The sequence below is a fragment of the Cylas formicarius genome, unplaced genomic scaffold (assembly GCF_029955315.1).
Source record: "Cylas formicarius isolate icCylForm1 unplaced genomic scaffold, icCylForm1.1 PGA_scaffold_2__14_contigs__length_35257938, whole genome shotgun sequence".
Lineage (NCBI taxonomy): Eukaryota > Metazoa > Arthropoda > Insecta > Coleoptera > Brentidae > Cylas > Cylas formicarius.
The window spans coordinates 15,183,710-15,197,487 of record NW_026844319.1 but is presented as its reverse complement, the minus strand read 5'-3'; the positions used below and the strand labels follow the sequence as shown (position 1 = coordinate 15,197,487).

The following is a 13,778-nucleotide window of genomic DNA, read 5'->3' as shown; positions in this document are numbered from 1 at the left end:
CTTACGGAGTAGGGCATCCAAATGCAACGTCGCGATAAGTGAAGATTTGTTTGTAGTTACTGCACAATTTACACTAGAATCCCTCTGGGGTATAGATAGTATTATTATTATTGCCCCTTTATCTCTCTGACCTGATCTACTTGTTAGTGAGCTTCATTCTTATAGTTATTTCGTAAATAACTATTAACTTTCGCGTGATCAGGATTCCCGCAAATAAAAAAAGGCCTAACTTAATAATTAAAGAAATTCTATAATACATAAACACAGGTATGAAACGAAAGAAGAGTATACTATGCAACAAGTGCGGTAAACGGAATTTGACTCACGAGTTTATTTGACACGAGCGGAGGGACTGTTTAATAAACGAGTGACTTAAAAAGTTTACCGAACGTATTGCATACTATATGTTTTCTATGACCGTCAGTTTTTGGTTACATTTTCTAAGTAATACAAATACGTTCACGGACATGACCGTCAGAATTGACACACGTAAAATATCTCCGAAAACATCCGATTGCTCCCAAACCCGTGCGATAAAATCTCGGAAATGTACGAAGTGGCTCGTATCCATGGGAAACGAAACTGAAGTAGTAAAGTGGCGCTTCCCGCACGTTAGATCAGTGTGTAATTCGGCATTTTACAGACAGGAGTAGAAAAAAGAACATAATGATACTCTATTAATAAGAGATAAGTCAAATTATTTTAACCATCAAATTAAATCGTCTGAAAGTCAAGAAATACCCCTTTAACCGAAAACTATTAAAAATTGGCAGATGATTATTTGTTTAACGTAGTCCCAGAGTTTCTTAAAAAACACACAGTTGGGCCATTTCATAGTAGTATTGTTGGAAATAATCAGTATCCGAAACTCACTACTAAGGAGGAACTTATAAGAATATCTAATAAATTAAAAATCAATACATCAGTGGAGAAGATGAGATTGCCGTCAGTACAGTTGGTGAAATTTTAGTTTTCACTATTAACAACTCCATTAAATTTGGAACTTTTCCTTATCAGTTTGCTAAAATCAACCACCTAAACAATAAGGCGGTACCATCGATTAAATAATTATACAGTTTTTCAATTTTTTTTGAAAAAATTATGTATTCAAGATTGATGGGCTTTATGCAGGGTTGTAATTTCCTCAGTGTTGATATCTAAGGGTACGTTCAATTAAGTCAGCTATTTTTCAGTTTGCCAAGGCGATTGTGTATGTTTCTACGATTGTATTGATACAAAAAAGCTTCCGTATAAATTAAATTCATATGGGATTCGAGATAATACCTATGTATGGATGCAATGGTATGTCTCGGATATAAGATATAGAGGAAGAGAATAAGGAAACTATCTCTTGTACTAGGGAAAATAATATTGGTATTGCACAAAGCTACAATTTTATTTATAATATAAATAAACGATATACCTGTGCCAAAAAACAATGTCTCCATAACGAATTATGCAGATAATACCAATCTTTTGATACCAGGTTGCATTACATTACATTAATAAATGTATACTAAATAAAAAAAAATAACGTAATTATTTTTCGAACTAGACAGAATAAACTAATTTCATCTGATAGCTTAAACTTTCAAGAAACTTCTTCAGATAGAGAAACAGAAACGAAATTCTTAGGTCGAACCAACGAAACGAATTTTTATCATGGGGAAAACGTTTTAAATCCTGTTTCTCTAAAGCTTAGAACTGTGGGATGTGGTATAAGAATAGTGGTCCTCATACCTGAATAGACTCTTCAAATCTTATACTAAGCTACCTTTAAATCAGTCATACTATGCTATGTTGGAGTCCTCTGTGACAGTAACTCTGAGGCATTGCGTATTATGATTATGAACTACTTTAGAGGTACGGAAAAAAAATTCTAACCTTTAAACTAACGCTAAAAAAAACGCTAAAGGCAAATAACAAAGCTAATGAATACGCGAAGAAAAATCTCAGTAAAATGTAATAAAAATTCATTTCCAAACAAGTTTTTCAAAAGGCTTGTGAATTTGTATTAAGTAAGTCAATACTACATCATAACATATCATAACTCATGGTAACTCAACGTCATAAGAGGAGAGTTGGAATTAAAGTTGTGAAAGTTGGGATCATGAAAGTTAGTCGTAGTGGAAGGGTATAAGGACTTAAGGACGTTAAAAAGAATGTGGTGGTCACAAAATTCCGAATCGAATAGGTTATTTACTGTCTTATAAACAAAGAAAAAATGTAAAAACACTGCCTTTTGGACTTCAGTGATTGAGAAAGTAATATGAATTCTGATTATAAGAGGGAAAGTGTCTTTATGTATTGAAAAGAAATTTAATAGCAACGTGTGGTAGCCTATATATGCTATATATGAGACTCGAACAACAGATTAGTGTCCAGAAGAACCCTTTAATCTTAAAAACGTTAACACGTTTTAATTGTATTTTGTTAAACTTTCCAATTGTCAGTCAGTTGAAATATTGAGGTCGTCAACGTACGATGAGTACGCACTGTGACAGCTCAGAAAACGAGTTCCTATATCATATAATAAAAATAAAACAAAGAGTCAATGACCCATGTATGAACCCCGTGCAACCCCAGAAGCGACATCCAAGCAACCAAACCTCATTTCATTAACATCAACAGACATGGCTCTATCTCGCAAATTATTTTTTGAAAGGTCTGCAATGTGGGGTAATGAACTTTGTCAAAGGCTTTAGAAATGTTTTATATTAAATTATTTGAAACAATGAAATGTACTTATAATAGTGTTGGGACTTGTCAATTGACCACTTCTTAATTGACGTGTTAAAGAATGTTTTAAATAAAATCTTACGATTGTAGAGAATTGTCTATGATTATATTATAATAACATGTATTTTGTAATAAATTATTACGCGTTTGTGATGTTCAATTTACTTCAAGGAATATCCGAATACGATAGAGTTTTGGTGTGAGGCTTATTTATAATCTTACTAAACCGTTATTTTTCTCGTTGTCATTTCATTTTGTGTATTGCTTACTTTGACGAGTACCTGTGATTTGAAATAAAGAAGTGTTTTTATTATTATTAAATATTAATTAATTATTATTAATTAATTTATTATTATAAAATATCAAATAAATGAAAATAGACGTATCGAAGCACCAAGTTCATTTTAACAGACGTTCTTTTGATTCGCAGATCGAGGAGGGTGACCGCGGGCACGACATGACCGCGGGATTCGACTCCAGCGGCGCGAATGCCAACGGGGATGCCACCAAACGCAACGAGGATGGCGTCTATACCGTGTCCGTCACGGGGGGCTACGAAAATGAGGGATTCAAGGGCGAGGGAGACCTGGGGCCCCCGATCAAGCCTCCCAGAGAGATCACCGACGAGGAGGCCTCGCAACAGGGCAAGTTCAAAATGTCGACGAAAGAAAAGTGGCGGATCCTCAAAAACGTTTCAGCCATCTCGTGCGCGTTCATGATCCAATTCACAGCCTTTCAGGTAAGTCTTCTCGAAAAGCGCCCCCACCCGGTTGTCCGGTAGTATTTTTTTATTGCTAATTCCCTTTTTCAAGGTACATTAATGGTGTCCAAGGTTCCGCTTTAATTAGAATGCTTATAATTTCTTTCTTTAAGATGTTTATGCCGGGTGCCCCAGAAACCGCAACGAGGTAGCGTCCGTATTGGGAAAACGAATGTTCCTTGAAATTTGAAAAAAAAAATAAGTCTGCAAATTTTCTTCTATTAAGGATACTTCGAGTGAACACTGTTTCAAAGCTGAGACAAAATCAAATCTTCTTTGTTGAAATAATATAAAATTAAAAAGATCAAACGTGCTATGAGTGAGACAATTGCGATTGAGTACCCTTCCACCAGTTGGCGTTTTCTGACAAAATGACAGAATAAATAATTTTCTGACATCAGATATTCAACCAAGAGTCCAATAACCAAATCGGCATCTCAATATCTTTATCGTAACCCAAAGTATGAATAAAAGAGTTGAAAACTCAAAACTCAAAACTATAGACTACGTTGGATAGTAAACGGCATTTGACTCACGAGTTTATTTGACAGGAGCGGAGCGCAGCGGACCGAGTGTTTAATAAATGAGTGACTTAAAAAGTTTACCGAATGTGTTGCATACTATACTTTTTCTACGACCGTTAGTTTTTGGGTACATTTTCACAAAACATCACAAATACATTCACTGACGTCAGAATTGACAAACGTCAAAATTCAAGGCGTGGAAAATATCTCCGAAAACATCCGATTGCTCCCAAACCCGTGCGGTAAAATCCCGGAAATGTTCGAACTGGCTCGGATCCGTAGGAAACGAAACTAACATGGTAAAGTGACGCTTCCCGCACCCTAGATGGTAAGCGGCTTTTGAATCACGAGTTTATTTGGCGCGAGCGGAGCGTAATGGGTATTTTACAAAAGATGTTATTATAATAGTTTGCTTTTAGAGTCTTCCGTAAAATTTGACAAATTATAAAATAGACCTATCTGACAGAACACTGTCGTTATTCTTCGTTTTAAATAGTCAGAGTTTAAATATATCCAACCGTTAAGTTTTCTTACTGTGATTAATTGATACTTTATTCCATTAAAAATGTCTTATTAGATTGCCGAAGTAAATGTTTGCGCGAAACTTTTAAGCTTAAGAAGAATACCTTTGAATTCAGATATTAGTATAACATCGATACACCGAATTCAAAAGTTTATTGGTCGCCAGTGAATCCTCGTTGGATACGTGAAGTGATTTATCAAAATCGGTGGAGTGGAGCGGTATATTTTGGGTAATCGTCTTATAGAACCATTTTTTGTTAATGGTAAAGTTAATGGCCAAATTTATTTAAATTTTTTAAGAAATGAATTTTCGATTTTATTTGAAAACATTACTTTACAAACAAGGATTGTTAGTGAAGTTAGGATTTTTTTAGACTAGGTTTATCCAAACCGTTGGATAGGCCACGGAAACAAAGTGCCCCTTACTTTGTTTCCGTGGCCTGTCAGATCTCCACACCTTACTGTTCTGGATTTATACCTTTAGGTAGAATACAAGTTGCCGTTTATCAAACTAACCATACAATCCCTGAACATATGGTGTATAGTATCTGAAATGCTGTAGCTAACATTTCAAGATCTGAAATTAGTACAATACGGGAGGCACTTTGAACATTTGATTTTCCTTTCCACCAATTTTAATGTGTTTTATTATTTATTATAATATCTGATGTTATTTGACTATCTCATGATATAAAAACATTCATATGGTTGTATACTCAATGGCAATCACCTCGCTCATAGCACGTTTGATACTCTATGGAAGGCCTTGTCTCGGCTTTAAAATAGTGTTTACTCTACGTATCATTGATAAAGGAAAATTTTGCATATAACGGGTTTTAAAATTTAAGGTCGCGATTACCACTGTGATGGTCATTTCAGAACTTCAAAAATAATTTCTTTTCTTTTAATAACACCCGTTTCCCCAATATCTACAGGCCCTCATTGCATTTACCGGGAGAGACACCCAGTACTTTTTACAATTCTAGGAAAACTGAAAGTCAGTGTGACTCACTATATTTTAAAAAGTGCATCACACTCTTCTGTAATTAACACATTGAACTGTTTAAACTTTCCTTTTTTAAAAACTGGTAAAACTGTAGCAAGCTTTAGTTGTTCTGGGAAAATGCCGTACTTTACTGAAATATTAATAATAAAGACCATAGGTTTAACAATTGCAACTAGTAGAAATTTCAAAAGATTACTGGACACTTAATCATTCCGGACAAATTGTTTTGTTATTTCACTGTCGACAGTGTTCATACAATTTTTTACCTGTTTAAACTAAATTTCTTCATTTACAGGGAACGGCCAATCTTCAAAGCAGTATTAACGCCAAAGACGGTCTGGGAACATTGTCCCTCAGCTCGATATTCGCAGCTCTTGTAGTCAGTTGTATATTTGTACCCTCGTTCTTAATCAAACGGCTCACGGTCAAGTGGACGCTATGCGTCTCGATGCTCTGCTACGCCCCTTACATCGCGGCACAATTCTACCCCAAATTCTACTCCTTGATACCGACCGGGATACTCGTGGGTATCGGGGCGGCGCCCATGTGGGCATCGAAAGCAACTTACCTGACGCAAGCGGCCAGCGTTTACGCGAAGCTGACCGATCAGCCCGTAGACGCCATCATCGTCAGGTTCTTCGGGTTCTTCTTTTTGGCGTGGCAGACGGCCGAGTTGTGGGGAAATCTGATCTCTTCACTTGGTAAGTAACGGCCGTAAATGAAAGATGTACATAGATGGTCATGTGCGATAGAAGCAAATTATGTGCTTGTCACGTGATTGTTTATAGATAGACTTGAAAACTTAGCCTGTACTTGGGAAACCGCAATTTCTCAATAACTTTTACGCAATATATTTAATAAAATATCTAGCATCTTCCACAGTTATATGAGTTAGCAATTTCACGTTATGATATAGTGGTTTTATTCTTTATAAGGACCAATAAAAAAGGTTATCCGTTACATTCATTTACTTAAAAAATAAATACCATAAATAATTGGTCTAAAGCAAATTCGCGATGTTTTACAATAATTGGAAAGATTTGTCATAATACAAGTACTTAAATAATATAATATATTTCTTTTACTTTTGGGTTCTTAATTTTAAACGCCGAAGATGATTAAAATACATGTTAAAACCCCTCACTAATTTCAGGAAGTGGCGTAATTCATATACTTTTGCTAAAAAATTGTTTACAGATTTAATTACAATTAATAGTATATTATGCAACAAGTGCCGTAAACGGCATTTGACTCACGAGTTTATTTGCGCAGCGGAGCGAATCTTTAATAAATGAGTGCGTTAATATATATATATATATATATATATATATATATATATATATATATATATATATATATATATATATATATATATATATATATATATATATATATATATATATATATATATATATATATATACTTTTTGTACGACCGTTAGTTTTTGGGTACATTTTCGCAAAACAATCCGTGCGGTAAAATCCCGAAAACGTTCGAAGTGGCTCGCATTCATGGGAAACGAAACTGACGTGGTAAAGTGACGCTTCCCGCGCGCTAGATCGAAATTGAAGCACATTTTTATATACTGCTTGCGGAACTGTTGTTACATTTCAAAAACTTCTAGAGATCTCTTATGTAAAATTGTATAATTTGATATACGTCACTTCCTGAAAGTAAAGATCAAGCAATTTACTAAAACGCTGTTACGAATTGTGGCATAGATAATCTGTGCGTAAAAATTTATCGGATATAGAATCGGCGTGGTGTCTGAATATTTAAACCTGAGGTCTATTTCCGTACTGCATTTTCAGAGAGTTTTCGTTATTCAAGAGACTCATCCGAACTGTGAATAAAATAAACTACCTAGAGTACAAGAGTACAAGAGTTTTTGAAAAATAAGACATATTTACTGTTTTTGCCTGATACATTTTGAGGGTCTATAATTTATTTATAAAAACAAAGCCACATTTTTCTTTATTTCTCCGATGCATCGATTGGCGCTTACAGATACAAAATCATTCTCCTAACAAACACAATAATATAGGAAAAATATTTAATTACACATATAAACTGCAACAGAGTAGAATATATTTACACTCTCATCCAAATAGATTAAAATATTTTTTTAAGCATTTAGCAGTTTCGTGCTTCAATTATACATAAAGCCGAACCTTTCCAGACAGTTTATAGAAGGGCAATTCTTTCCTGGCATACCATACAGGGCGTTTTAAAGATAAGATTTTGTACGGCAGTTTTAGAAACTTGATTTATGAGTTTTTTTTGTAAATAGTACCCACTTTATTTTCTTTTAATTTCGAATAATTGAAAAGAGACTATCCCAATTGGAAATAAAAATTATTTTTCATAATTTTTACATGCACACCATCATTTCGAAGAATATTTCGCACATAGACGGAACAAACTTCGTTTTCAATTTCAAACTTTCAATACTTTAATTATAATATTCTATTAAAATCTGTGGTCATGTTCTTCTGTCTTGATTGATGGAAATGGGGGGGTTTTACGAAGTTCATTCTGTAGATCTGCGAAACTTTTTTCGAAATGACAGTGTTCAATGTGTTCAAAAAATTAATTGTTATTTCAAAAACGGTAAGAGATGAGTATAGGCAAGCTTCAACAATATTGGGTTAGTTTCTATCATGGAAAACGAAAGTGGAAGAATGTACAGGCTGTGCTATTCAAAAACTCAATCAAACGTGTTTGTAGAACACCGTTACAAATTATTATTTTTAAATCACCCTGTGTAATCTATATGAAATTGTATGCCACGAATGAATCCCTTCCCCTTCCAAGAACTGTCTGCAAAAGTTGGACTTTCTGTTCAATTAAAGTACGGAACTGTTATGATTTCTTCAAGGTTCACATTATTTAAAAATCTAGGAAACCTGAACAAAATTTACTTTATTTTGTGCGTAAATATATATATATATATATATATATATATATATATATATATATATATATATATATATATATATATATATATATATATATATATATATATATATATATATATATATATATATATATATATATATATATATATATATATATATATATATATATATATATATATATATATATGCCTACTTCAAAATATTTTAGAGAGATAGAGCATCTCCTCTTATATCACTCTGTATAATTTGAACTAAATCCGTTAATCCGTTCACCAAATCCTTCTATAGCACATTTTATGAAGAAAAAAATGAAACTTTAAATCAATTATCATCAATGGGTAACATTCATGACAGGATGGTGATTTGTTTTTCTTGTCGTTTGCTGCGGCGCTAGGGATAAGCGGTTGTAGTGCAAGCCACAATAAATTTGTTCTTCAGTTTAACATAATCATCTGTTTCTTTTTGGTGGCGGTTTTACGTCGACCTTGACGACTCGGCGCCGGTTTGATACACCTATGATATTCCCACACATTAATTTATTGAAAACGCGCATCCTTGACATGAAATATGAAATTTCTGCAAATAACACCGACGCGATACGTTCTCGCGGGTAATTTGTTCCGTTCGACGGGTTGCGTAAAAATATTTTCACTCTAAATATACGCCGGGTTCATTTTTTATTCAAATTTACTTAATCTGAATTAATAATTTGTTTTCGAGATTCGTTTGTTTATTCTGGGTCGAGGACGGGTGTAGTTGGCCCGAGAAGAAGACGCTGAATCTTCATTTGAAGCAAACAAAAATATCCGCTTGTCGTCATCTTCAGTTTATATTGCGTATGTTTACAATAGTCTAATAACCCAATTACATGGCAAGGTGCATAGGGTAAACCTGCTAACAAATTTCATAAAGACTTAATTCACTTATGGTTTTGAAATATTATGCTTTTTATGTATACAGAGTGGTTATAATTTCGTGGACATTATTATTTATTTATTATTTTATTTATTTTAAATGACACACTCCGTTTACCAATGCAGGTTAAAATTCCTCGAAACTTTCTAGACATATTTAAATCTTACCGTTTTCGATATATGTTTTATGACAAAAATGACGTTTGCATATATATTTCGATTTCTCCGACTGAATGCCTTTTTTATATATTGGGAGTGGATTTCTTTGTTGAAGAGGATCTTTTTTAGTGGTCTGCATTGATATTTTCAAAATAAATTAATGCGGGGGAGCAATAATTAATATTAAAAATTGAAATAGAAAAATCGTTAAAAGTCACTTTATTCAAATCCAGAATGTTGTCGTATTTAGCACTAAAATAATGAGTGACTTTGTATAGGATTCTCTATTTTAAGAATGAAGCAATGAAATGAAATGAAATGTTGCAATTCCTGGAAGTAGTCTTAAAAAACATCAGTATTCATATTTTCATGTCGGTCTTCTGTCCATTTTCATTGACAAATTCGTTTTTGTTGAAAATTACCTTTTCGCGAGGGTCTATTATTCCCACCAACGGAATATTTCAAGTTTCAGTTCAGTCCAGATAATAGATATTCCTGTTTTCATTCGAAACTGTCTGATTTCCTTGAAAGTTTTCCAAAATTTCCTCTTACCCATGGATGGAATGAAATCATCGTCCTATTGCTTTTTTAAGTAAAACCAATGTATTATTCTTTTGATGCCAGTCTTCTTATCATCATTCATTACTGTTTCATTTTTTCGTGTACTTCTCTTTGGTGGCCTCATTTATGCTCGTGAACAAGTCGGTCTATTATTTATATCGTTTGTTATATTTTTCTATAATTTTCTCACTTTTTGAAAGCGCAGTTTTACTAATTCGTTTCTTAGCAACAGATTCAAAAACACTAGACATTTGCAAGGACTTTTCCAACAACTGACAGAAATTAACTATAGTTCTAATTTTAAACACTAAGGCAGAGGTAGGTCAACCAACTGGTCCGTCTACCTGCCACTCTCGGAATCCTTGACAATTGTCATATTTACAGTACTGCGGAATATGGCTAAGACCAGTAAGTTTTCGTTAGTTTTGATTACTTTAAGGAGCAGATCATTATATTCCAGTTTAAAAATCCTATCAAGTTCTTATGTTTTACTATTCGTTGACTAATATGTTGATGACAGCGCAACAGAGACGTCACTATTTTGACTTGCTTAGAGTTTATGAGTCAATATTCAACAGTTTTGTGCTACTATTTTTTGTTTTGTCATCCTATTCCTTTTGACATTTTGTTGACATTTTGAATTTACTGTTATTGTCGATTTAATTTTATTAAAATACTAAAGTTACTAGCTTTTTCGTCTAAGGTATACCAAGCCGATATGCTATAATGATATTGGGCAAATAATAAAAGCTCATTACGGAATTACGTTAACAAATACCATTTAAGACGTCATCCACTTTTTTTATTATTGTTTATTGCCGTTTCTTATATATCTGAATATTGTCCAGCAGTTTTTTCCATTCCTCTAACGGAATAAATTTAAATTAGTAGAAAAATTAAAAAATTAATACAAAAATTCATGCGACAGCAAATACTATGTGCCATTTATATCGGGTTCAATTGTTTTTTATTCTGCCATGTTTCGCCGTAATCTTTTTGACTAATTAATAGACGTATACCACTTTTACGAAGCAAAGATATTTTATTACAAATACTTCTTTTGTAGTCTCGAACCTAAATATATACCAAAGGGTTTCAGTCGCAGAAATAGAGATATATTTAGACCTGAAAACGCTAGTTTTGACACAAAATTTTGAGGGCTACACCGCTCTCAAAAATCGGTACACTAAATCCAATTTTAGATAATTACACTCTTATTGGTATCTCTAATAGCCACTAATTCCACTACTACTTCCTCTATTATGCTCTAATTTTATATCAAATTTCCTTGGTGATTTCACTAATAGCAACTAATTCCAGCTGGTTTTCTTATAAAACTCTAAAAACTGTTATAAAAGCTAAGGTTTCTGATCCCCTTTATAAATATCTGTTGTGTTATAATAAAATCCTAAGCTGCAAAAAAATGTTAGTCGAGGTAGCTCATCCAGCAGAACCCTCCGAAGTACGCGTCCATCATATAAATAATTCACTCTATGTACAACAAAATTAAATCAATAATAGTACGTGTATCAAATCGACTAATGGTCCTTGTCTTCGAAATTATGCTTTATGTCTTAGCGCGTCTTTCCTAAATTCCTTCGGTTACAGTGTTAAGCAATCCCCATGGGGCGGGGTCAAGTTCCAACCACACCGATTATGACTCTTGCGGTGCCAACTTCTGTGTGTCTGCGATCGGGTCTAACGAGAACCTGGATAGACCTGCAGATTCGGAAATCTACGAAATCATGGGGATCTACCTCGCATGTATATTCATCGCGATCGCCCTGATCGTCTTTCTAGTGGATCCGCTTTCCCGGTAAGTTGAATTAGGTTATGCGATGTACGTTGGTTTTCGTCAGTAATTCCGTCATCCTAGATAAATATATATAAAAAACGTTTCATGAAGCATTATAGGGCGCCAAAGGGCGTTTTGACAAAGATCCAAAAACAGTGTTTATAACAAAATCTTTGACCCCAAGATTCACATTAGGCGAAGGTTAATACCATTCGATCTTAGGCACAATGCTCCACGTTTTAGTAAATTTTGGCAACACAGTATCTACTTTTGAACCGTTCTCCTTAAAAGAGAATGAAAATCTAAGGTCAAAACCAAAACTAATCAACACTAACAAAAAAAAGGCCTTTCTACGGAAACATTAGTCTCGACCAATGGACAACTTAAAGGCTAGATCCTGAAGTTTATATTAATTGCAATGAGAGTTTTAAGCTTTACACACCTTGAATCGTTTGTAAATTAGGGTCACACTCATTTGCACACAGTGGAAACACACATTAGAAAGTGGCCTTACTTCAGGTTTTTTAATAAAGTAATAAATATAATAATGGAATAGATGGAGATGGGCCTGTAAGTGATTAATTGAATTAATTATTCTAATATCAAGTAAATTAAAACTTATATAGAAGTAAGAATAATATGAAAATTGATAAATTGCAAAACATATTATTATTTTAAAGAATCTTCTATTTACAACATAACTTTGATAGTATTTTTTGTCATCATCTTCCGAGTAGTCGGATGTACTGTGGTCGTTGAAATCCAGGGAAATAATAAGGGACTCCACTTGCTTATTTTTAGCACTTCTGCATTTGTCACAGTATCCTGCGATAGAGCCACATCTCGAACGCGTTTAATCTTTTGGTGGTTGCTTCTGTCAAGGTCCAAGTTCCATACCTTAAAGTAGAACAAAAAAGATAGCAGAAAAGGAGACTTATTTTTGAATATAGTATATGGTTCTTGTGTAACTTGCGTACCCAGATACTTATTACCTTTTTCTGTTACTGAAACTTGCTAATCAACATATATTTAGTTTTATTGAAGTTTAAATTTAAGTCACATTCGATGCTGACTTCTGTTACCCTATTCATATGTAGCTGCAGTTCTTCTAATAATAATGGTATCAGTAGTGCATCGTAGCGTAGCATAATATTATTCACCAGTTTCCCATTTACAAATATTCCCGAATTCTGATTTTCAAGCGCCTTCTGTTCAGAGTGTATATTGACAACATAGGTCATAGTAGATAACCTTGTCTTAATCCGCGCTTTATTGACCCTTTTTCAATCGCCCAGAGCAGAGCCTTGGAGTAATCGATAAAGTAGACGAATACATCACAATTTACCGTTCTACATTTTTGAATCATGACTTGAGTACTGAATATGAAATGAATGAAATGAAGTCCCGAAATCCGGATATGTACTGTTCACACAACTTATATAATTTTTTATGAATAAGCTAAATAATTGATAAATGTGGATGAAAAATGCGGCAAATGCGTTGCTAGAGAACTTTTTAGTCTTTCATTTGCTTTATTGCTAGTCGGACTTCGTCCACGTTAAGCGAGGGCCCTGTTTTTTCCCTCAATTTTTCTAAATAATTTCTCCATATATTTGCGATTTCTACTCTTTCTAACTTTTTCTTTATTATAAGTAATTTTCTGTTTTAAGTTTTTCCATATAGAAAAAATCGAAAATGAAATTTTTCAGACATTATTTTGTCCAAGATAGGTACTTCTTAGTATATTATTAAATTAAATTTTCATCATTATTTATTACGGTGTCTTTTTTCCTATACGTCTTTTTGGTGATCTGATGAAGCCGAGCCCAACTCCAGTCATATTCACTTTTCAACCGTTTTCATGTTTCAACGACGCAGTT

At 33.6% G+C, this 13,778-nt stretch overlaps 1 protein-coding gene across 5 annotated transcripts in view; it reads left to right on the top strand.

Moving 5' to 3' along the window:
* Positions 1 to 13,778, top strand: part of LOC132698212 (UNC93-like protein) — a 122,491-nt gene that overhangs the window by 75,204 nt on the left and 33,509 nt on the right. For all 5 annotated transcript variants that reach the window (XM_060664160.1, XM_060664162.1, XM_060664164.1 and 2 more), the window contains exons 2-4: positions 3,170 to 3,478; positions 5,847 to 6,252; positions 11,712 to 11,919. In XM_060664160.1, the coding sequence (XP_060520143.1) occupies positions 3,170 to 3,478; positions 5,847 to 6,252; positions 11,712 to 11,919 (923 nt within the window). The remainder of the gene's footprint in view (positions 1 to 3,169; positions 3,479 to 5,846; positions 6,253 to 11,711; positions 11,920 to 13,778) is intronic.